This window comes from Acartia tonsa, chromosome 6, assembly GCF_053477335.1.
Source record: "Acartia tonsa isolate MP-2025a chromosome 6, ASM5347733v1, whole genome shotgun sequence".
Classification (NCBI taxonomy): domain Eukaryota; kingdom Metazoa; phylum Arthropoda; class Copepoda; order Calanoida; family Acartiidae; genus Acartia; species Acartia tonsa.
In genome coordinates, this window is record NC_137265.1 from 13,696,681 (window position 1) to 13,719,682 (window position 23,002).

At 32.4% G+C, this 23,002-nt stretch overlaps 2 protein-coding genes across 2 annotated transcripts in view; both read left to right on the forward strand.

Annotated features, from left to right (window-relative positions):
• Positions 1 to 21,236, forward strand: part of LOC145322974 (uncharacterized) — a 31,600-nt gene extending 10,364 nt beyond the window's left edge. The window contains exons 3-10 of the mRNA XM_080165362.1: positions 201 to 263; positions 1,038 to 1,300; positions 1,663 to 2,004; positions 3,434 to 3,621; positions 4,423 to 4,465; positions 17,564 to 17,601; positions 17,790 to 17,937; positions 21,158 to 21,236. Of these exons, the coding sequence (XP_080021488.1) occupies positions 201 to 263; positions 1,038 to 1,300; positions 1,663 to 2,004; positions 3,434 to 3,621; positions 4,423 to 4,465; positions 17,564 to 17,601; positions 17,790 to 17,937; positions 21,158 to 21,236 (1,164 nt within the window). The remainder of the gene's footprint in view (positions 1 to 200; positions 264 to 1,037; positions 1,301 to 1,662; positions 2,005 to 3,433; positions 3,622 to 4,422; positions 4,466 to 17,563; positions 17,602 to 17,789; positions 17,938 to 21,157) is intronic.
• On the forward strand, positions 4,824 to 7,047 carry LOC145323278 (uncharacterized). Its single transcript, XM_080165706.1, has 2 exons — positions 4,824 to 5,579; positions 6,255 to 7,047. Exons 1-2 carry the CDS (start codon positions 4,935 to 4,937, stop codon positions 6,339 to 6,341), a joined length of 732 nt encoding a protein of 243 aa, XP_080021832.1. The 5' UTR covers positions 4,824 to 4,934; the 3' UTR covers positions 6,342 to 7,047.
• Positions 21,237 to 23,002: the final 1,766 nt, after the last annotated feature.

Sequence of the window (23,002 nt, forward strand, 5' to 3'; positions counted from 1 at the left end):
CCCTCCCCCAAAATAGTTATAAACCTTCCTGGGACCTATGAGAAGCTACCCTGTTAAGGAGAACCCGAGATCCTTCGGTACAAAGAGACTCACAGACAAACATCGTTTTACTTTATTATGAGGATTATTTAAACAAAGCAATTGTCTAAAGACAAACTTTACAGGATTCAAAAATAAACACAACCTTCATAATTATTAAGGGATTACAATGCTTTATGAATCCATATGATGATAAAATGAAGAAGAAATATCAAAGAGAAAAGGTAACAATATTTTATGAAAAGAATTTGTTAAATATCCTCGAGCATCAAGAGCACCAACTACCTCTCCCATTGTCAATCTAAAAAAAAACATAAAAACTAGGAGAAAACTGATGCATCATAAGAAATTATTTTCTCGTATTCATTCGAATCCTGTGGATAGGAACAGGTTCTCATCCATACGAAAAAACTATGTCTAGCATCGTATTATATCCAGCTTTCTACGGATATAGAAATTTACAATCATAAGATTAAAACCAGTTTTTTTAGCCGGTGCCTTCGGCACCTCGGGGCTAAAAAAACTAGTTTTAATCTCATAATTATACTTTCTATATCCACGGAAAGCCGTTTATAATACGATGCGAGAAATAACTATACATATTTTGATGCAAATTAATAAAGATGTCAACCTCAATAGGAAGTGAAGGTGATAAATGTAAAAGAAGAGAAGTAAAATATTAAAAAAGACAATTAGCTGAAAATTTATATGATCAAAAGCCATTTGTTTAAGAAAAAACAAGAGCCTTTTTTGCTTTATCTTTGGAATATTTTAGATAAAAAATATTATAGTTTTATGATGAGATCAAAATCAAAATTTTTTCCTTTCTATTTTAGCAAAAAAATTATTTGTAAGCTCCAAAAGAACAAGGTATCAACTTTGCCCGTCTTTTTCATGGGAGGTTTTTGTTCACCCTATAATTTCTTTGGGTGTGGTATGAAATATTATAAGTTGTATTTAAAAAATTTTTAAATCTCTAATTAAAATTTTTATTCTAGTTGTATGAAGTAAGTGTTGAATCCATATTGCAACTTTTTCTTCAATCTGGTATCATTCTCTTCAAGATTTTCCTAACAACTCCAGGCACTCATGAATTCATGGATGACAGCAGTCATTATCTGAACATTATCAGTATCACAACATCCACATTTACAATAATCTGGGGACTCAGCAGTTACAAAATAAATGTGACCCAGGAAGAGCAAAAGATTATTGATAAGTTTGTTCTGATGGTTAGAAGTTCTGTGGATATTATTGCAAGGTTCAGTCATTTAACTCTAAATGCTAAGAGGGGGATTGTTAGAAGCATTAAAGGAAGCCTGCAGAAAACACTTTAACTGCTGAAAGACTTCAACCAGTAGACCCATTACCCTAAAGTAGAAGCCTCAAGCTTCAATAACAAATAATTTTTGGGCATTTGGAGTTAAAAATCTTTCTTGTTTTTCTAACCCTCACATAAAACATTCGATTTTCCTCAACCTATTGAAAACCCACTGAATGTGAAATCCTTATAAAACTTTTAATTTTTTTTTGTTAGTTTTAAGTATTTGCTACCAAACCAAATTCTAGGCTCAAAGTTTAAAACAATAACAATATTATTAATATTAATATTTTTAATTATAGGTTGGCTACATTAGTAAGCATTATAGTTTTCAGTCTTAGCTGGAAATTTGGAGTTTTCATCATAACTACTTCTATGTGTTTGATTGTGTTCATCATTCCTTCATTGGCCACATTTTACAATACAAAACAAGAATGTAATCACAATCTTGCTGACCGTTCTTTTCTGTTAATACCTGTACCATCATTTAACCAAAATAATTTTCTTGAAAATAATTTTGTAGAAAATTATCAGAAATCCAGAATTAAAAACAAAGTAATTGTGTGCATTCTTATTGTATTGGTTGTTCTACTTCAATATCTGATTACAAAAGAAGTCATTCCATTTTTTCCGCCAGACTTGTGGTAAGATTATGATTATAATTTCCACTGAAAATGTCTAATTTAGGTTCAACTCTTATCATATATGATCCATAAATGTTTTCTTAGTGAGCTTTTTGTTTATAATTTATTATTGACTATAATAACCAACATAAAGGACAAAAGAACACCAAACAAATCTTTGTTCAGGAATAAACATTTGTTCGACACACCAAAAAACCCCTAAAAGGACAGAAGGCACTAAAGAACAAAAGTACTAGAGGACAAACGTCCTTAAGGACAAACATACTAAAGGAACCAATGTACTAAAGGGACATCTCTTAAAGGAAATGATAGAAAGAACGTGTCCTAACTTTTGTGATGTTTTATAATATAGCTAGTCAGTCCTTTTAGTAAGTGGTAGATGTAAAATGATCCATAGAATTTGGATATGCAATCAGTTTTTTTGTAGACCTCTTATTTTTTAAATAATTCAAGTTTAAAAAAAATAAGTTGGTTTAAGGTACTAAAATGCATCAAAAAAAGATGAAAATTGCCATTATGAACTAAAATAGTAATATCTTTTTTCTTGACACCTTACTTTTTGAATTTTGTTGAGTAATTATTGAAAAAATCTATTTTGTTCGACCCTAGTGAATCAAAACTTTGAACTTTGAACACATGTATAAGAAATACGTGTTTATATATACTTTTAGAATGAGAAAATTATTATGATCTGTTCTATGCTAAAATGAAAAAAAAAGTTCACAAAATAGTAACAATGAAAATTGCCAAATATATTATAGTTTTGATTCATCGGGGTTCAACAAAATCAATTTTTTCAATAATTACCTGACAGGCTTCTTTCTTTATTGCGTTTTGGTACCTTAAAACCAACTGAATCTTTACTTCAAAAATAAGAGGTCTACAAAAAAAAAAACGATTGCATATCTAAATTCTATGGATCATATTACATCTACTAATCACTTAAAGGACCAAATAGCTGTTTGAAAAAGTTAGGACACGTTCTTTAGAAATTAAACTGCATAGCATAGAAACAAAATTATAAGCTTGTTTTCGTGAGAAATTTAGGTTGCTAGAAACTAATTATATTTTTACATTAAAAATATTTATTCTTATAGTCAGATCATTTTAAAAAATCAGTTTAACTTGCATTGTACTGACAGTACTGTAGTATTTCCAGCCAATCAGAAGGCTGAATCAGTTCAATAACCAATTACAAATGAGCTTGCAATAGTTTCATTTTTTTCCATCATGATTTCTTCAGATATTTTGATTATGAAATGTGGTATTTTTATTGTAAAGATATAAACAGTTATCGGCAACCTAAGTTTCTGCCAAAGATAAGCTTATAATTTAGTATCCTTTAGGACCTTTGTCCCTTAGTACCTTTTTCTCTTAAAAAATATTTTGTTTCTTGTTTTAGATTGAAATTAATAGTTTATATTGTTAGGTGGAACTGTGCAGTGAGAGCTAAGAAGTTAAAGAATCTTCAGGAGATTCTGTGGATGACAATTATCACAAGTCTTATGATATCAAATATTGAATTATTTCAATTTCTGATATTCAAAACATGTTGGGTCAATTTCTTGGTTCTTGAAAATAATAAAATCACTCCAGAACCAGTTGAAAACATAACAGGTTACTTGGAAATTTTTTTCTTTTTTCCTTCAAAACACCTGTAGGGCCACATAAACTAACCAAGGACATCCAGTGCACAGTTCACTCAAAGCAACAGTAAGAGACAAAAAATTTCCCAGACATAAGGCCAACTGTTTCTAAATTATCATATAAATTTAGTATTTATAAACGAAAATCTTAAAATGAGGCCTTTTTGAGAAAATTATAAATTGAAAATTTCAAGTTCAATTTTCATCCCCTATGAGTTACCCCATAATCATGACAAGAAAAACAAAGATTATTTATTTATTTAAAAGTTTGAACAAGTTTGTTTTTATGAAGTTCTTCATAACACCACTTCTGAAGGGAGTTAATTAATGGCCATTTTTATCAGTTGCTTTGCTAAGGTCATGGAAATTCTGCCTTAAATAGATCATATATAGAGAGGTTTTATGAAAGACTTCATAAAAGCAAAGTTGTTCAAAATTTTAAATAAATAATCTTTACTTTTCTTGTCATGATTATGCAGTAACTTCTAGGGGATGAAAATTCAACTTGAAATTTTCAAATATAATTTTCTCAAAATTGCCTCATTTTAAGATTTTCGTTTTTTCACTAAAATATGTTCATTGGGACATTTTAGAAACAGTTGGCCTTATGTCTGAGAAATTTTTTTTCTCTTACTATCGCTTCGAGTGAACTGTGAGTGGAAGGGGGAAGGGTATAATGCCCATATTAATTAGAGTGTACAGAAAGTTTTCAAAAAATATAGAAATAATGCAACCCGGAGGAATAAATCAAAATTCATGAAATTTTTTTCAGATGGAAATATTGGTAAAACTTTAGGAAAGAAAAATTTGACAAGGTAATTATTTGCTTTTAATAACTCATTCAAAATTTTTGCAAAAAAATATTTTAACAACAATAACTCTCTCATCAGACTAATTTTGGAAGTACTTTTGAAAAATGCCTTGCTAGCAGTTGTAATTTATACTATTGTGATATAAAGTACATTTCTCTCTGTCTTGAGAGCATTATATGTATTTGATATATTAAGCTTTAGTTCTTGTGTCACCTTTCTCGGAGCAAGATTGTTTGCTCTGCGATTCGGCACATACCTAAAGTGATTACAGTGTAATATTAATTATAATATCTATTTTATATGTTTTATACGTATTTGGATTAATACACATTATTAGTAGATTTAACTGTTTGTTCCTATTATTACTACACGTCATTTTTGGCGCAGAAGTGTAGTACGAACCTACGGCTCAGATTTTCTTTTAATTGTATTATTTCTTTTCTTTAGTTTTGTTCAGGAATTTTTGGACGCGATGAAGGTGGATATTGCTTATTACAGGAAGTTGTCCCCGGTGGAGAAGGAGGAGTATATGCTCGAATTGATGGCCTCGCTGCAGGGTGATATTCATTCCAATGGGGATAAGCTGGATAATCTGACTGGACGAATGGCGCCGCTGGAGACGAAAGTTCAGGAGTTGACGGATAATGTTAATACTAACAGTGCTGCGGTTACTGGATTAGCTACTCGAATGGACGATTTCGAGGAACAACTTGCTAAAGTAGTGGTGGCTGCGGCTGATGTTGAGGGTAACATCAAGGCCGAAAATGTGACGGTTGTTGATGAGTTTCCGCCTGGATTTATGACTGGACAGCAACGGATTTTGGATAGAATTGCGCGGCAAAATAATAATCTGAATAACTCTATGCCTTGGCAGAGGACTGCAGGAGGATCTGTGCCGGAGGAGAAACCTGGATTGTTTGTTAGCGGCTCTCGAACTATTTTTGGAGGGATGCAAGATCAAGATGATAAGATAATACAGCTATGGGAGCTTTCTAGAGTTGATGCTGCGGATAATATCTACAATGGAGTTCTCATGTGGTGGCCTGCCATATCTGAGGTCAAAGCGGAGGATTTTAACACGCTCAATTTTTTCGAGGCAGGGCTGAGTGCAGTGCAGGTTAGTTGGTGTAAATCTCTTGTTTATGTGCCAGATAGATCTTTGTATATATCGCAGGGGGAGGATAATGCTCATAGGTACAATGAGACGTGTGCTAAACTTGATGATCAGTTTAGGAAAAATGCGCCAGAATTTTTAGCAGACGATGATGTGATTTTTTTTGATGACTATTTGGAGAGATTTTGGATGACTATTCGACGTTATCATATGACTATTCAACAAGTGTGTAAGGAAATATTGTTTGAAAAGTGTGTGGGTGTGAGAACCGCTTGTGGTTGTACACTAAAACCTGCTGATATTGAGAATAGACGGTTAACATTAAAGGGATATTTGTGTAAGATGCGTGAGACGTTTTTACCACCTGATATGAAGAATGTGTGTAAAGATGCGTATTTGTGTGTCAAACAACATGAAAATGATAAGATTGATGCATTTTTGATAAGATATTATCATTCTGGAAACGTGCTTATCTGAATCCAACTGATGATATGTTTATGGATTTTTATTCTCAAGTGTGTAATGTGGTTTTATCTCCAGCTCTGGCTAACCAAATGCGTCAATTTTCATTAGATTTGGAGCGTGACGGACAAGTGCGAATGATAACTAAGTTTCGAACCGAGTTAATAGTTAAAGCACAGCTGATTGTTAAAGGTTTACAATTTAATCAAATTTCAGGATCAATGGCTAGAGGTTGTACAACGAACCAGATGGCATTGGCTAGAACGATGGTTGGTGGAGTTGGTTCTAAGTCAAATCCTGTGACTATCGATCAGGTTAGTGATGAAGATAATTTATCATATGAGATAAATCAATGTGAGATTGAATTGACTGACAAATTTGAAGGACCAGCTGAACTTATTCCTTTGATTGGCGCAATTCAAGGTGGTTTCACTTGTTTCTATTGCAATAGGAAAGGACATATGATGAGGGAATGTTTTGATATTAGAGATAAAAAGTTACCTAATCCTAAAGGAAAGTACTATTTACGGTATGGAAATAAGCCTTTTGTTCCATATAAGACGGGGCAAAAGAGTTTTAAAAAGGATGAAAATGGAACTGATAAGAAGAAGTTGGTCGGTGAAGTTGAAGGAGGGGTGAAGGATAAGGATGATACGAAGGAAGTGTCGTATGTTGATGGTTTAGGGGCATGCGATTATGAAGATGACCTTGTAGCGGAGGTTAATGCGTGGAATAGTTCCATTATAGATGAAATATTATGGTATTAATATTCTGTATGTATTAAGACCACCAAACCTTATTCCATCTTCTAAATGTTACGCGGCATTGTTTGGATTTATGCGCATTGTAAATAAACAAAACAAAATTAATAATAAAGGAGTAAACGAAGCAACTCTAAAATTGTGATAGACTTATTTTGATGTTTTATTTGAATTCTGGAAATATAACATTTTGTTAACTATTGTATACGAGTTTATGAGATTATGTTATTATGACAATCAAAATATATGCATTTAGTTTTTTTTGGTTTTTGTTTTGTTACACTGGAATTGGATATTTGGATATATTTATTTTTGTTTCAGACTATAGTGGAGTCTAACAGAGATAAGAATAATAAAGAATTGAAGATGGATTAATTTCAACGACAATAGGAATACAATTTTGTAAAATTGTTAATGGAAGAAAATTGAATTTATTAAATGTTAATATCGTGATTTTATGAAAAATTGGATAAATTTGAAATTAGATATTTTAAAAGTATTGGAATTTTGATGAAAGGCTGTAAATTGTTTTAAAAGTTGAGTCAGTTATTGTTTTAAGTATTTAATTTTAAAACAATTATATTGCGATTTAGTGATTTTGATTCAGCAAAATTTTTATGAAGCTTAGAATTTCATGAAGCAAAATTGTTATAATGCATTAGATATTTGTGTGGAGCTGTCTCTCTTCGTGGAGAAGGGGGGTGAGCGAAAATTTGCAAGGAAAGTTTGCGCTGTCTCTCGGAGTTGGTATGCGCAAGAGTGGTGGAGCTGTCTCTCTTCGTGGAGAAGGGGGGTGAGTGAAAATTTGCAAGGAAAGTTTGCGCTGTCTCTCGGAGTTGGTATGCGCAAGATGGGGTGGTGCAGGGAGGTAGCTGCAATGATGAGCAGGAGTTGGGCGTTGCATGCGCAAAAATTCAGAGAAGTTGAGCTGCGCAAGAAAGTGCTCTCAGGTATAGAGAAGAATAGTTAGTTGTGTTTTAACTTTCAAGATTCTAATACATAAAAATATAAATAGTTGTGGATGATATAAGTTATTATTCTGATATTTTATAGAATAATTAGGTAAATTTTTTACTGTATTAGACTAATTTATTGTATTAAGAATTATTTTTATGTTGCTTGATAACTGACAAATATTTGATTAATATTATATTTCTTAATATATATTTAAGTAGACATGTTGAAAATTTATTTGTTAAGTGATAACATTTAAGTATGGCATCTAAAATAATTGTATTATGTTTTAGATTGGTCGAAAAGAGGAGTAGTTTGTGGTGGTTGAGATACAGTATTACCTGTTGGTGAGTTTTAGTTTGTTAAGATTTATTTTTATGATTGTTCAATATTGATATACATTTGATTAATGTTATATATATTGATACATGTTAAAGAAATTATTTTATTTTGTTGAGTGAAAATATGTATTAAATAAGTTTTGGCATCTAAAATGATTGTATTATGTTTTAGATCGGCCGAAAGAGAAGTAGTTGGTGGTGGCTGAAATACAGTTTTGAATTTGGTCATTGTTGTGTGTTGACATTGATATCATTTGTCGGTGAGTGTTTTGTTCTATTTTGTGATATAGTTAAAAGAAGTTAGATTAAGTAGAAAATTAGATAGTTTAGATTAGACAGCCTCATAACTGTTGGTGTTGGTTAGATAGCTATTTTCTAATTTTCATGAAGAATCTGGGATGGCAGCTGAAGTGTACGTTCCAACGAGGATTGGTGACATGGAGATCCTGGCCTTGGTGGACAGCGGTAATGCCCGTGGCTGCCTCATATCTCAAGTGTTAGCTCGAAAGCTCGAATTTCCGATTGAAGAGACTGATTCAAAGGCATCAGGAGTTCAGGGTACCAGCATAAAGATTGACGGTGTTGTTCGGAATGTTGAATTTAGTATTGGAGGCCACAGTTTCAAAGAAGATTGCTATGTGATTTCTGGCATGACTGTACCTATGAATCTAGGTAGTCATTGGCTTAACAGAAATCATGTGAAGACGATATTTGATAAAGATGGAAACAGAATTGAAATGCATGGTGTCAGTGTGAATCTGGTGGCTAAACGTAAGATTGTTGTGAAGAATTTGGTTCATACTGTTTTGGAAAAGATTGAGAAGACAAGAACTAAGAAGCCTGAAGTTAATGTGGCTGAATTACAAGAACAAAAGTGGATTTGTTCATTGAAGGAACGAATAGAAATTCCACCATTGAGCACGGTTGTGGCGGAAGTTTTAATCAAAGGGAGTATGCCTGAAGGACAGTTGTGTTATATAGCTCCTAGACAAGGTTATTGTAGCCAGAACAATCTGTTAATAAATGAAGGAATTACGGAGGTTGGAAAAAACGGTAGAATTATGAGTAAAATTACGAATTTTGAGACTGTTAAGAAATCTATTCCTGCTGGTACTTTGGTGGGAAACTTGTTCTTGGCGGAGAAAATAGCGATGTTGCAGGAGAATAGAGTTAAAGAAGATGTGTCATCTACATTGAAGAAAATTCGTTTTATCAAGGATAAATTGAAGTTAGACAAAGTTCCGTTTTTACAAGATAATGTTTCTTTGAAAGGAAGAATAGTTGGATTGTTCTTGAAGAATTTTAAGGTATTATCAGTTGAACCTACTGATATTGGATCTTGTACTTTAGAGGAATATGATATTCAGTTGGTTCCTGGGGCTCAACCTTTCAAGAATAGAATGATTAGACTTAATCCTCATCATGCAGAGAAACTTAAAGAACAAATTGATTTATGGTTGGAGACTGATGTTATAGAAGAATGTAATTCACCTTTTAATTCTGGAATCTTTGCTGTTAAGAAGAAGGTGGGGAACACTAACGAGGTGAAGGTTAGGTTTGTGCTGGACTATCGCTCGTTGAATGAGATAACTGAGAAAATATGCTATCCTTTGCCCAACATTGGTGAATTATTTGATAAACTGGGAGGAAAGAAGATTTTTACGTCTATTGACCTAACTTCAGCATATAATTCAATGCATCTGAAGAAATCTGCTCGGATATATACCGCATTTTGTTCCAACGGGCGGCAATACTGTTTTAAGAGGCTGCCGTTCGGTTTAACCAATGCTCCAAGTGCGTTTGTTAAATTAATGGATAGAGTAATGGATCTGAGTCCTGAATTAAGGGCATTTTGTCTCGTCTATTTAGACGATGTTCTGGTGTATAGCATGAATGTTGAGGAACATCTGGAGCATCTAAATATACTATTACGAACTTTTTGTGAAGCAGGACTCAAGATTAATCTTGGAAAATGTACGTTGTTTGCAGAGGAAGTCAAATTTCTGGGGCATATTATAAATGCAGAAGGCATATTCATGGATCAAGCATATATTGAGAAAATTAGAATTTGGCCAGTACCTGAAACAGGCAAGGATATTCAAAGATTTACTGGTTTTATAAACTATTATGGTTCATACTTTCAGAATTTTTCTGATATTACGGCACCATTGAACAAATTTAGAAACAGTAGTATAATAGAATGGGACGAGAAAAGTATGGAATCCTTTATGAAAACTAGAGATTTGTTCTGTAAGGAAATCAGTAAATCATTTCCAGATTGGAGGATGGAGGCAGAACCATTTATTTTGGATACAGATTGGTCAGCTACAGCTATGTCCGCAGTATTAAGTCAAAAACAAAATGGTCAAGAAAAGATGATCTCGTGTTGGTCACATGTTTGTTCAACTCATGAAGCCAACTATGCAGCACATAAAGGAGAATTATGTGCGTTAGTAAATGCTGTTGAAAGATTTGAATGTTATTTAAGACACAAGAAATTTATTGTTAGAACTGATTCAGCTGCACTGGAACATCTATCTACCTGGAGACAAAATGGATATTTTGTTGGTCTCGCCATAAGGTGGATCAACTTCTTATCCACCTTCAGTTATGAGGTTGTACATAGGCAAGGCAAGAAGCATACTAATGTTGATATATTATCACGTACTGCGTTAGTGGATAGTAAAAGTAGGATATCTAAATTATCGACGGACGAACAAGGAGATTTAATATTAGACACTGTGTATCAATTAGAAGATCCTAAATTATGTCTTATTGCAGGTATTTGAGCAGAGACAGCCAGTAAGATTGCAGATCGCCTGAAGGCACGTGAATTCGCACGCAGTCTGGAGAAGGATCCTGTACTATTGGAGGTAAGAAAATTTGTTGTAAATAATGTTAAACCGACGTCCAGAGAATTGTCTCAAATGCCTTACCGTGGTAAACAAATATTGAAGTTCTTTGAACACTTGAGTTTTCATAATGGGTTAATTATATTTACTTCACCTATGCGGCTTCAGAAAGAGTTTCAATTTATAGAAAGGGTAGTAGTGCCTATCAGGATGTATAATAAAGTTTTCATGTTGGCTCATGCAGATGTTACAGCGGGACATAGGGGTTACCTGGAGACCTTAAGTAAAATAAACAGACACTTTATTTTTCCCTATGTATCTAAATATGTAGCTGCGGCAGTTGCAAATTGTGTTATTTGTTTGAATAGGCGTAAAAAACCAAGACATAATCACACCATTGAATTTTCACCTTTGGCTGGGGAGGCTATGGCAGAATTAGCCATAGATGCGTTAGGTCCATTAAATGAATGTGAATATAATGGAGTTATTTGTAAGCATATTTTGATAGTGGTTGATAGTTGTACTAGATATGTGTGGTTGTTTGCGATTGAGGATGTTAAAGCTGAAACAATTATCGAATGCTTGAAGTTTAACTTATTTTCTGTCTGGGGATTGTGCGAAAGGATTAGGACTGACAATGCTCAAAGTTTTAAATCGAAAGTTTTCAGGGAAGTTTGTTTGAGATTGGGAATTGAACAGATCTTTATTCCTCCCCGTTCAGCAAATTCAAATTTTAGTGAAAGATACAACCAATCTGTGTATTCGTTTCTTAAGACTGATTTACGTTTCCAGGATGGAGACTGGGCTCATAAACTTAAAGCTACGCAATTTTGTATGAACACTTCTTTCAATCGGAGGCTGGGATGTTCCCCTTATTTTAAGTTTTTCTTACGCAACCCTAAGCTTCCATTGGACGCATTTAATCCTCTCACACGCACTAAGATTAAACATATGAATTTTTCAGAACTGTTGGATTGTCTTGAAAGAAATTGGAGAACAGGACAGGAGAGAACTGAGAAGTATTTACAGGTAGAGAATACAGAGAGGATAGGTAGACCGATAGCTATGAATTCTTATTGTTATATTTATTATGATGTCACTCAGATTGGTGTGGCTCGTAAACTCTGTTCTTTATGGGTGGGTCCGTGTTTAGTGACTAAAGTGATTTCTGATAGTTTGTTTGAGGTTCAACCTTTAGAGAAGTGTAGACTTAAAGACAAGGGAGTTAGAATTGTGCCAAGGGATAAAATATATGTTATAGAGAGTACGATAGATTTGACTCCAGACGAAAAGATTGACATAGTTGTTACAGACGAGTTTTTCTCTGTGGACAATGACTTGAAAGTTAATTTTGATTTTCCCAATACCTTAAGAAATTTATCTTGTTCAGGCGTTACAGAGGAAGAGAATAGTTGTGGCTCTAGTCCAGAAGTGGTTAGAAAGCGGAAGGATGGACAACAGGTAACAAAAAATTCTTTTGAAGATTATTTCTTGGGTGTGGGTTTATCACAGCAAGAATCAAATGTATCTAAAGATAAAGAATGTTTAGATGATTTAGTTGAGGATCTTAGTGATACATTAGAAAGTACTCATATTTCTGATAGTGTAGATATTGATGATAAAACTAAGTTAAATTCTACATATTCTACTATTAGCAAAGATATTGTTTTCAACGGGGATTATTCGAATGATAATAGTTTAACAGACAATAGTTTGGGTGTAGAGGATATTAACATGGAATCTGCTAGAGAATTAGAGTCTCGAATGAGTATTTTAGAGGATACTTATTCAAAAGTCCAGGATAAAATTGTAAATTTGGAACAAAGGAGGGGAAGTGTTAAACGGGGAAGGGATGTTGAGGAGGATGATTTGGATAGATCATTAGATAATGTAAAATCGCAAAAGATGTCTGAAACTATTCCTGTGAAGGGTCGTCCAAAGGGTTCTACAAATGAAGTACAATTACAAAGATTGGATGAGGACAGACAGAGTAGGGATAAGGATAGATTAGAGCATTATTCTGTGGCAGATGTTGTAACTAGAAATCTTGCAAAATTGATTAAAAAATAATATTTGTAATTGATATTTGTAATAATTTGTATAATATTTGCAGGAGAAGATATGACCATGACCATCGTCGGGATCGTGACGACAAACGTGGAGGTGGTGGAGGTGACAGGCATGACCGGAATAGAAGAGAAGTAAGTGACCGTGGAATGAGAAAACGGTCCCCTGATGCTTGTAGTTCGAAGAGTGGTCGTTCTGGACCGGTACCTGTGAAGAAATCCAAGGAGGATAGAGGCGGTGTCAGGTACTTGAATATTTTGTTATTTTTTCTTGTGATGCAGTCATATTGTTTTGTAATTGTTGGTTGTTTGTATGCGTCACAGGATCCACGGTTGGCGGCTTATGATTGTTCTCAGATAAGTGCTGTTGAGCTTAGGTCAGCTGCCTGTTTACATGATAGGATGGAACTAGTCAAAACTGTGGAGTTACTTGGGTTGGCTGAAACTGATTTTATTTTATCGGAAGCTATTAGTTGTGAGGTTAGGCTAAAGTTGGAGCGCTGGTATTGTGGCACTGCGAGTCATGTGCACGTGTTAGACGTGCCACATGAAACACAGGTAGAGTTAAGTATGGATGAATGTAGAAGGGTTTTCCATTCTGGCAAGTATCAATATGATGGTATTAGTTTCAAAGTGAATGTAGACTTGCCAACAGTTCACAGTTTTACGGTTAATGGAACATTGTCACCTTATAATGATGTTGGTGGAGAAAATATCCAATGCAAGACGCTGGGAGTATATGCACATAATAAGTGGTTTGACTTAGGTTTCGCTATTGGGACTTTGCATATTTTAGTAAAAAATACTCCTGTTTTGATCAAGGAAAGTGTTGTTATGGACTATGATAAAAAGACGATTGTGGCGAATTTTGAAGAAAATCATTTGTGGGCAACATCAACTTCACGTTTTTATCCATATGTAGTACGGAAACCGGCCAGTAATTTTAAGGTAGTTTTTCAAGACACATTCAACTTAACCACGTGGAATGATCAACTTTTTGTTTCTAACTTAGAGAGGAATATTTTAGTTAAAGTTATGGGAATGGAGAAATTTGTTTTGCAGCATTTGGATTTTAAAATTTTTGTAACAGAATTGGAAGGTATTAAGTTTTTAGAGGAACCGAAGGCGGCTGTTAGAAATTATTTTGGAGATCTCTTGAAGCAAGAAGCCAGGTTTGATTTAAATGCTATGTTTTTGGCTAGTAGAGAAAGGAATGAGAGAATGATGGAACTGCTTAGTATATCCAAATGTGCTCAAACAGAAGTTAGATCAAATGTACAATTGCATCATGGGTTTAGAATTGTATACCTGGGAGAAATTGCTAAGTATGAAAGGTGTACAGCGGTAGAAATTCCAGTAAAATTAGGTGAGGATTATGGCTGTGCTGTAGGACACTTGTTAGTAGAGTATAAAGGTGAAACAGTTGGTATACAAGAGTATAGTAGAATGATTGTTACAGTAGCGGAAATAAAAATGTTGAATTGTTCTCAAAGTCCGGTATTTTTGAAATTGACAGCTAATTTATTTCTTGGAAATCAGGGGCAGGGACTCGAGATTCTTCACATTAAAAATGAGATATCTGAACATGTGGGGCAGAAGATTTTTCTGAACAATGAGAAAGTGTTTATTGCTGATTTTAATAAGACTATTAGATATCAGGGTCTGGAAGATTTTGAGGATTTTAATGGACAGGCATCAAAATTGGATTTTGTTGATCATAAGTTGTCATTTTTCGAACAAGTTACAGGTTCTTGGTTTGGTTTAGAACATTTGTTCAAGGATATACTACCATTGTTTGCCAAGTTTGTGTTGATTACTTTAATGTTGTTGTTAGGTATAATTCCTATGTTGGTAGTTTTGTATTGTTGTTGTTCATGGTGTTATAAAAAAAGATTTACCGAAGAAGAATTTAATGCTAGGTTTAGACATTAAATTCATTATGCTGTAAATATAATTGTATTATTTTTGCAGGTTGGTTACGGCGGCAACAATGAATCAACAGTTATTGAGCTCCGAAGAAAACGGCCGCCACAAACAACCTCCAGATGAAAGAAACCAAGTCAAACCTGGCCTACCTGTTAGTGCGTTGGTTAGTAATTCCGCATCCAGGCTGGTGTTGATAATGTCACATGTTGAGTTGCCAACGTTGAGTGTGGGCAGAGCGTCGAAGAATGTGTTTCTTAACAGTGAAGACATGCCACTTGCAGACTTGGTTCATCTTATTGATAATGAACCCGAGGTTCAAGTTAATCTTAGTGAATATGCTTTCACTGCAGCTTGAGTTTGGTCGAACCATAAACTCATTAGACTGGGCTTTAGACAGGATTCCCATCTATACCAGCCAGAATTTAAGACACTTAAACCTTGTGGCGGCTGATGAGCATTCCAAAGCCATAAATAGAAAATTATTCTGGAATGAGACAAATAATTTGAACAGGTTAAGTGCCACCATGTTTCTATCGAAGCTTGTCTGCGAAATGTTGCCTAGTCTGGTGCTTCTTGCTAAGATTGAGTTCCTGGATGGAGATGAAAGAAAAAGCTGCCAGACGCTGGGAGAATTGTTGCCTATAATCAAGCACATGGGAGAACTGGATGACTGGCACCAGTTATCAAGAGTTACTGTAATACCTGCGGATGGGCGTATGAGCCTACAGTCTGTGCTGCAACAAGTGGACAATAGCATTGATGCTCGTTTGAAGACGCAGGTTGTATCAGCTATTCGGCTTCTGGCGCATTGGAGAGACATGGTTAATAAGATTTCATTTATCTTGAAACAGATGCCGTCCACAACTTTATTCGAGTTACAGAAGGAGTGGCTTGAAGGGAAGTCTGAGCAGGATTTGAGTGCTAAAGTTTTTATTGACGCTATTCATGTGAATGAATACGCGTACCTGTTGGTTTTTATACCGCGAATTTTCAACGTGAATTCGGTCAGTCTGATTACCAGTGGTGAGATGCCAGCTGAGATACGCTATGTTAGAATGAATGCGCAAAGAGAAATAATTGAAAAGCTTGTAAGTTCGACATATGCAGGTGGTTTGGCTAACAGTGGAGTGGATGGAAGGCTGTTTGCATGGGAGATGCAAATGAGATGCAAACGTTTGCGTCCTACTCTTGCTAAACAGACGTTGCTTTGCGAGCCAGTTACTACCTTAGAGGACGTGAAAAAGGAGCTTAGCCTGGAGTTGGATGGGAAGTTCCATAGAAGTTTGTTGGCTACAAATCTCGAATGGAAGTTTAATCCTGAACACAGAGTGAATGATTTGTTCGATGGTGATTTTCAGCTGATCACTCGGTTCGGGGGTCCTGTTTGTATACAGCAAGAATGTCCTCTGGACCAGAATATTCCTTTTTGTCTAGATCTTGAGTTATCAGGCCAGCAATGGCGAGTTGATGAACAAGCGATGGAGGAAATGAGGATGGAAAACACTCCTGGTATATTAACAATGCTTGGTAAATTCGAGGAGGAGGTTTGTCGCAAGAATCAAAAGATTTTAGATAACCAGGATGAGGCTGACAACATTTCGACCTCGATATCGATAGCGATAAATAATGGATTTGAGAGATGTTTACATATGCTTGGAGATCCGGAGGCAAAGTTACCTCAAGACGGCCTTTGTGACGAGACCGCTAGACTTGGAATCGATAATGAGGCTAACATTCCTATGGATACTGAAGAATCTGGCAAGAAGGGAAGAGCAGCTGGGAAAAGAAAATAATAATTATAGTTTTATGTGTGTTAATTCATAGTTTCATTTTATGTGTTAATGTTTAAGTATTTGTCGAGGCAGTAATAGTCTCTGATGATTATATGTTAATCAATGTTTTTTTTATATATCAATGCATTTTTGATGATTATATGTTAATCAATGTTTTTTTATATATCAATGCATCTCTGATGATTATATGTTAATCAATGTTTTTTATAATAAAAAAAAAAATAATAAAAAAAAACATAAAGAACAAAAAGGAACATAAAAAAAACATAAAAGAGTTAAAAAAGAAAGAAAAAAAACTTATATGACATACATGTGTCAATAGATCTGAAAAGAAAAAAAAAAAAAAAAAAAATTTATGACAGGTGTCATACAGATCAATCATTTTTTAGTTGATAAGCATTTAATGCTACCTATAAAATATTTTATAAGATAAAATGTAATAACATATTTGTTTGTATTCAATATGTAATGTTACAATTTCGAAATTTATGTTTCATATTAAAGCCGGGGAGAAATGTGATATAAAGTACATTTCTCTCTGTCTTGAGAGCATTATATGTATTTGATATATTAAGCTTTAGTTCTTGTGTCACCTTTCTCGGAGCAAGATTGTTTGCTCTGCGATTCGGCACAGACCTAAAGTGATTACAGTGTAATATTAATTATAATATCTATTTTATATGTTTTATATGTATTTGGATTAATACACATTATTAGTAGATTTAACTGTTTGTTCCTATTATTACTACACGTCACTATGTTTAAGATTGCTGGTGACTTAGGTTCTTTTGTTAACTTCACCTTTAAGAATTAGACTTAATTTTTATTTAAGATCGCTTTTGAAGAGAAGAATTATTGATTTGGTCGCAGGTAGGTTTCAATTTATAAACTAAAGATATTCTGGTGGTTCTGAAAAAATAGCTTATTGAATAGTTCTAACAGCTGTCTACAGTAAGACTTTTCATTATGTTTCAACATTTGATATGTACTGCTGAAAACAAGATTTCATTTGCTCAAAGTGGCAATTAATATGCAATGCAACATATTACCCTGTTTAGGTCTTCTTCTTCTTGGTTTCTTCATCACAGCCTTTTTTTTGTCAATGTTGGAAACTTCCAAGAAAACAGGATTTGTTCAAGTCCAAGAAAACATGAATAGAGCAGAAATTGCCCAATTCATTGAAAATATTGAAACATCAATTAAAAGGTATTTATTGCTAAAAAAACTAGCATTTTTTGGGTGGCCATAATTTTTTTCTGCAAAAATTTCCTGGTCACATATTATTTTTGATTCCTATCTATAATACAAAGTAGAATGATGTCTGTCCGTCCGTCCGTCCGTCTGAAGCTTAAGATCTTGGTAACCACTGAACCAATTGAATTCTACCCTTCAGGGTATATATCTATTGGTCCTGTGGTGGTTTTAGGCTATTTTTTGGGAGGTGGGACATCCCCAACCCCCCAAAAAATGAAAATTTCCCTCCCCCAAAAAATGTTTAAAATTTTTTTCTAATTTTAATTTTTTTATGTTTTTATATATTTTTATACATTTTTATATTTTTTATTATTTTTAAATTTTTTTTTCTTTTAAATTTCTTTTCTTCTTTTAAACTTTGTTTTATCAAATTAAGAAGATTGTGAAACTTTCCTTCTCCTGTAGAAGCGAAGCCCTAAAAAGGCTAATGGCAAAGAAATTTTTAAAAACATTAAAAAAGAGAAAAAATTCAAAGGTTTTAAAAAATATAAATCAATATAAATAAATATAAAAATATATAAAAAGTTATAAAGAGTTATAAAATACAGAAAACATCTAAAAACATGTAAACAATTTTTTAAAATTCTCCCCTGAACCTTTAGGGGAAAAAAGCCCCTAGAAGCTAGAGGCGAAGCCGCTAGTTTAATATAAAAAATTAAACTTTTAAGGAATTTTTAAAAACAAACAAAACAAAAGTTCGTAACATATTATTATAGAGTTACTTGATAATAAATTATAAAAGAATATTTTGATTGAAAGATTTTTTTCTGTCTTTGATTATTTAGAGTGAAATTCTGAAATTCCAGCAGGATATTTCTAGACTTATATGAATAGACATAGTATATCTAGATAGTCCTGATCCTATTTTTCATAAAAATAAAAGAGGGAATTTTTCAGGCAGAAGTTATCTTTACATTTTGTTATGTACTAGATACAGGCTAAATTTAAGAAAATTTACTTGATGATATCATTTTCAGAAAGCTAATTATTAAAAGAATTTTATAACTAACTTAATATATGTTTATTCATATTCTTTAAAGGGAGTGTAAACGTAAAAATTTCTCATCTGATTATCAAATCTTAACATTTTCTAAGCACATTTCACTACACTGATCAACCAAAAACGTCCTATTATCAAAAATATGCAGGAATAATGCCTGGATTTATGGTATTTTGGGTGGGAAAAAAGGAAAAAACAGAAAAAATCTGAATGTTTTTTTCTTATAATGTTTAACTTGTCATATATATATGGTTGAAACAATTTACTTACTGTTAAGGATTTATTTTATGACATAAAATTGCCAATTAGTTTTTTGATAACGTAGTAATTAGGTAATAAAGTTCTATTTTAAATTCGTATTATTGACAAAAAATACCTCACTGTCTACAAAGGGTTGAATCTCATAGGTTATTTAAATTAATAATATCCCTTTTTATTGTCTTGGACAATAAATAGCCCACTTAGGAGAATTAGTTTACACTTTTATCAGAATGTTTATAAAGAAATATTGTACCTTTAGGCTTTATTATTTACAAAGAAGGTGCCTTAACTTTTATTTTTATAGCTAGTCGGTGTTTTTAGTAAGTAGTAGATGTAAAATTTTCCATAGAATTTAGATATGCAATGTTTTTTTTTTAATTAAGTCGGTTTTAAGGTACTAAAATGGAAAAAAAAAGAAGAAAATTGTCATTAAGAACAAAAATAGTATAATCTTTAATTGACACCTTACTTTTTAAATTCTGTTGAGTAATAATTGAAAAAATCTATTTTTTTAACCCACGAGAATAAAAACTTTGAACTTGAATATATAATTACACAGGCATAAGAAATAGGTGTTTTATATACTTTTAGAATGAGAAAAATATTACAAATTCATTCTAAGCAAAATTGAAATAAAAAGTTTACAAAATAGTAAATAAACAACAATAATAGAAATTATATGAGAATATTATATTATATTATAAAGGCAACCATCTGAAATCGGTGTTTTGGGGTAAAAATGGGAAGGGGGTAAAGAGAGGATGAAGTAAGTGTTGCCTGTACAACATAATATGTTAGGCCATTTTTGTTATTTTTATTTTTTTACTTTTTTTCAATTTTGCTTACAATGGATTCGTAATATTTTTCTAAATTCTAAAGGTATATGTGAACCCATATTTTTTATGTCTGTGATAGGAAATAATTACATTCAAAGTTTTGATTGAACCGAGATTTAAAAAATCGATTTTTTCAATAATTACCTGACAGAATTAAAAAAGTAAGGTGTCAAATTAAAGATCTTACTTTTTTTGTTTATAATAGCAATTTTCTTTTTTTTTTTGCGTTTTAGTACCTTAAAACTGACTTCATTTTTTTTCAAAAACTTAAATTACTTAAAAAATAAGGGGTCTACAAAAAAAAACGATTGCATATCTAAATTCTATGGAAAATTTTCATCTACTACTTACTAAAAACACCGACTAGCTTTAAAAATAAAAGTTAAGACACCTTCTTTCTAATTTGGGCGAACCAAATTTACTTGGATACTAATAAAAAAACCTGTTTCTAGCTTTGTTATTGTATTTGGTATTAAATAAAAAAACATTACCTTTTTTCTAAATTTTTAAGTATCTATACATTTGTTTAAAGCAAGGATTATGTTAAAAGTCAGCTTAACCTTTAGGAAAAATAGAGAACTATTTCAAAAAGTTTAGTTTTAGCTATAGAAAGAAAAAAAGACAATTAACTGCACATTTATATAGTCCGGAAATTTTTTCCCCAATCTTGAATATAATAAAAGTCGGCGGAAAAAGCCGTTTTTTAAGGAAATGAGAGACAGTTTTGCCCGAACTTTGAGATTATATGAATGAGATGATGTTAAGGTTTGATAATCTGATGAGAAATTTTCTTGTTTACAGTCCCTTTAAATTATATGAAGGAAGAATTTTTTACACTTTATTTTCCCAGGAAAAGCTTAATCTTAGAATATGCAAAATTTACAATTGACTCAAAATACGAACAAAATGAAAAAATTATGACCATACGTAACAAAAGGTGTACACAACTTCAACAAATGAGATCCCTAGTATGTTCCTTTAGTATTCTACTATTGGTGAAATTAGACAGTATGTCTCTTGAGTAACTCTATTCTTATGTGCAACCAAATAACTACTTTACTATTCAAATATTTAGAAATGAGAGTGCATGTGATCTTCTGAAAAAATCTAATGATTCTCTAGGAAAGTATATTTATTTTCAGACAAATAATTAAATTAAATTTAAAAGTTGGAAATTGCTCTCTGAAATAATTAGATTTATATTTTTCCAAAACAAAAATTGTTCTGCATTCTTAAAAAAAAAGCTTCTTGACTTATAAATGAGAGTATATGTTATTTAAAGGATTTTTGTTGATATTGTGAAGCTCACAAAGTAATATCTCTTTTAGTGTTTTAGCCAAAGTTAGAATGAAAGAGCTGGTTAAAATATAAAAAATATTTAAAAAATTGGCATTTCACTTTTGATAAACTAATTTTACATTTACAATCCTTGCAATTTCACTCTAAGTATGTTATAAATCAGGGGTTGAAGGAAGCAAGTTTTGATTTCCTTGAACATACTCCCCCCCCCCTCACTCTCCCCCCATCCAATACAGCAAATGTTATTTGTTGATGTATTTGTGGTCCAAACTTGAATGTGGGAAAGCACCTTTTTTGTAAGGTAATGCCAAGATTTACAGATGTCTTATGGGACATAAATTTAAATATAAACTTTATGATATGTGAGATATGTTACATACACCTAATATAATGCTCATTAAATTGCCAAGTCATTACTTTTCAACATTATATATGAAAATACTCATTTCATCAGTTGTGTCTGCACTTCATGAAATTATCAACAGTGGCTTTAAACCGTTAGGTTGAAGTAATTTTTTTAAAAGCAGAAATATAATATATGATCACAGTTTTGTTGCTCCATTTTCCACTCTCTTCGTAAAGATATCATCTTGGCCAATGAAAGAGATCACAAAGAAGTTTTTTTCAAAATGCATTTTTATTTACCTTTTCTTATTTTTAAAGTAATTTTTATAGAATAATGCCTTAAAAGTTAATTAAATTATAAAAAAGCTAGAAAACACAAAGTTGATGTTAAAATCTTTGCAACAAATAAACTAAGCAAAAAAATTAGCCTTTTCTTTGCTTGCAGAAAAAAAATATTCATACTGAACAAATACTATTGTAATAAATCTCTTTTAATATTTGTCTTTCTTTACAATGTGAGGAAAGAATTGGATTTGTTATATTAAATAACTGACCAAATTTTGATGTGTTTATGTAGGTATATTATATATTAAAAGAAAAATTGTTTAAATCTCTAGATATTATAACATTTAAGAAATTTATTGTGCAAAAAAAAACATATGATATTTGCTATACAAATTCAGCAATAAGTTGAGTCATTTTACTAAAGTATTTTCATAAACAAAAGCATATTTTTTATGTCAATGAAAAGTAATAAATAACCCCCTACTAAGTGATTGAGATGTCAAAAAAGGGGGCGGAGCAACTGTCATAATTAATCCTTTTCTTAAATAAGGGTAAGTAAATAGCCTGAAATTTGCAAATAGTCAATTCATTCAGTAGTATTTTTTGCCTTTAAAAATTTATATTTTTTGGTGGAATAAAAAAGAAATAATTAGTTACCTTGTTTTTCTTTGTTTATCATTCTTCAGTTACCAGAAAGACATAATGTAACCATCCAAAAATAGTGGAAAACAAAAAAAAATCTTTTTCTCAGTCACTTTTTCAAAACTTTAGCTCTAAAAATCTCCGGTGTTACTGGAGGTAAAATTAAAATTTTATATATGTTTGTGTGGAAATGTACAGAGAACAAGGACATATGCTATTTTTTATGATACATTGAGAAATAAGGGCTGTATACCCTAAAAGATACTTTTTCGAGGGTCATACTGTACATACACACACCCACCTATCTAGCTTTAATATCACACACTCACTTACCTACGTAGTCTAACAC

Coding starts and splice junctions, on each gene's coding strand:
- LOC145323278 (XM_080165706.1), top strand. CDS start 4,935: ATGAAGGTGGATATTGCTTATTACAGGAAGTTGTCCCCGGTGGAGAAG. Junction 5,580..6,254: donor CAGGGCTGAGTGCAGTGCAG/GTTAGTTGGTGT, acceptor ATCAAATTTCAG/GATCAATGGCTAGAGGTTGT.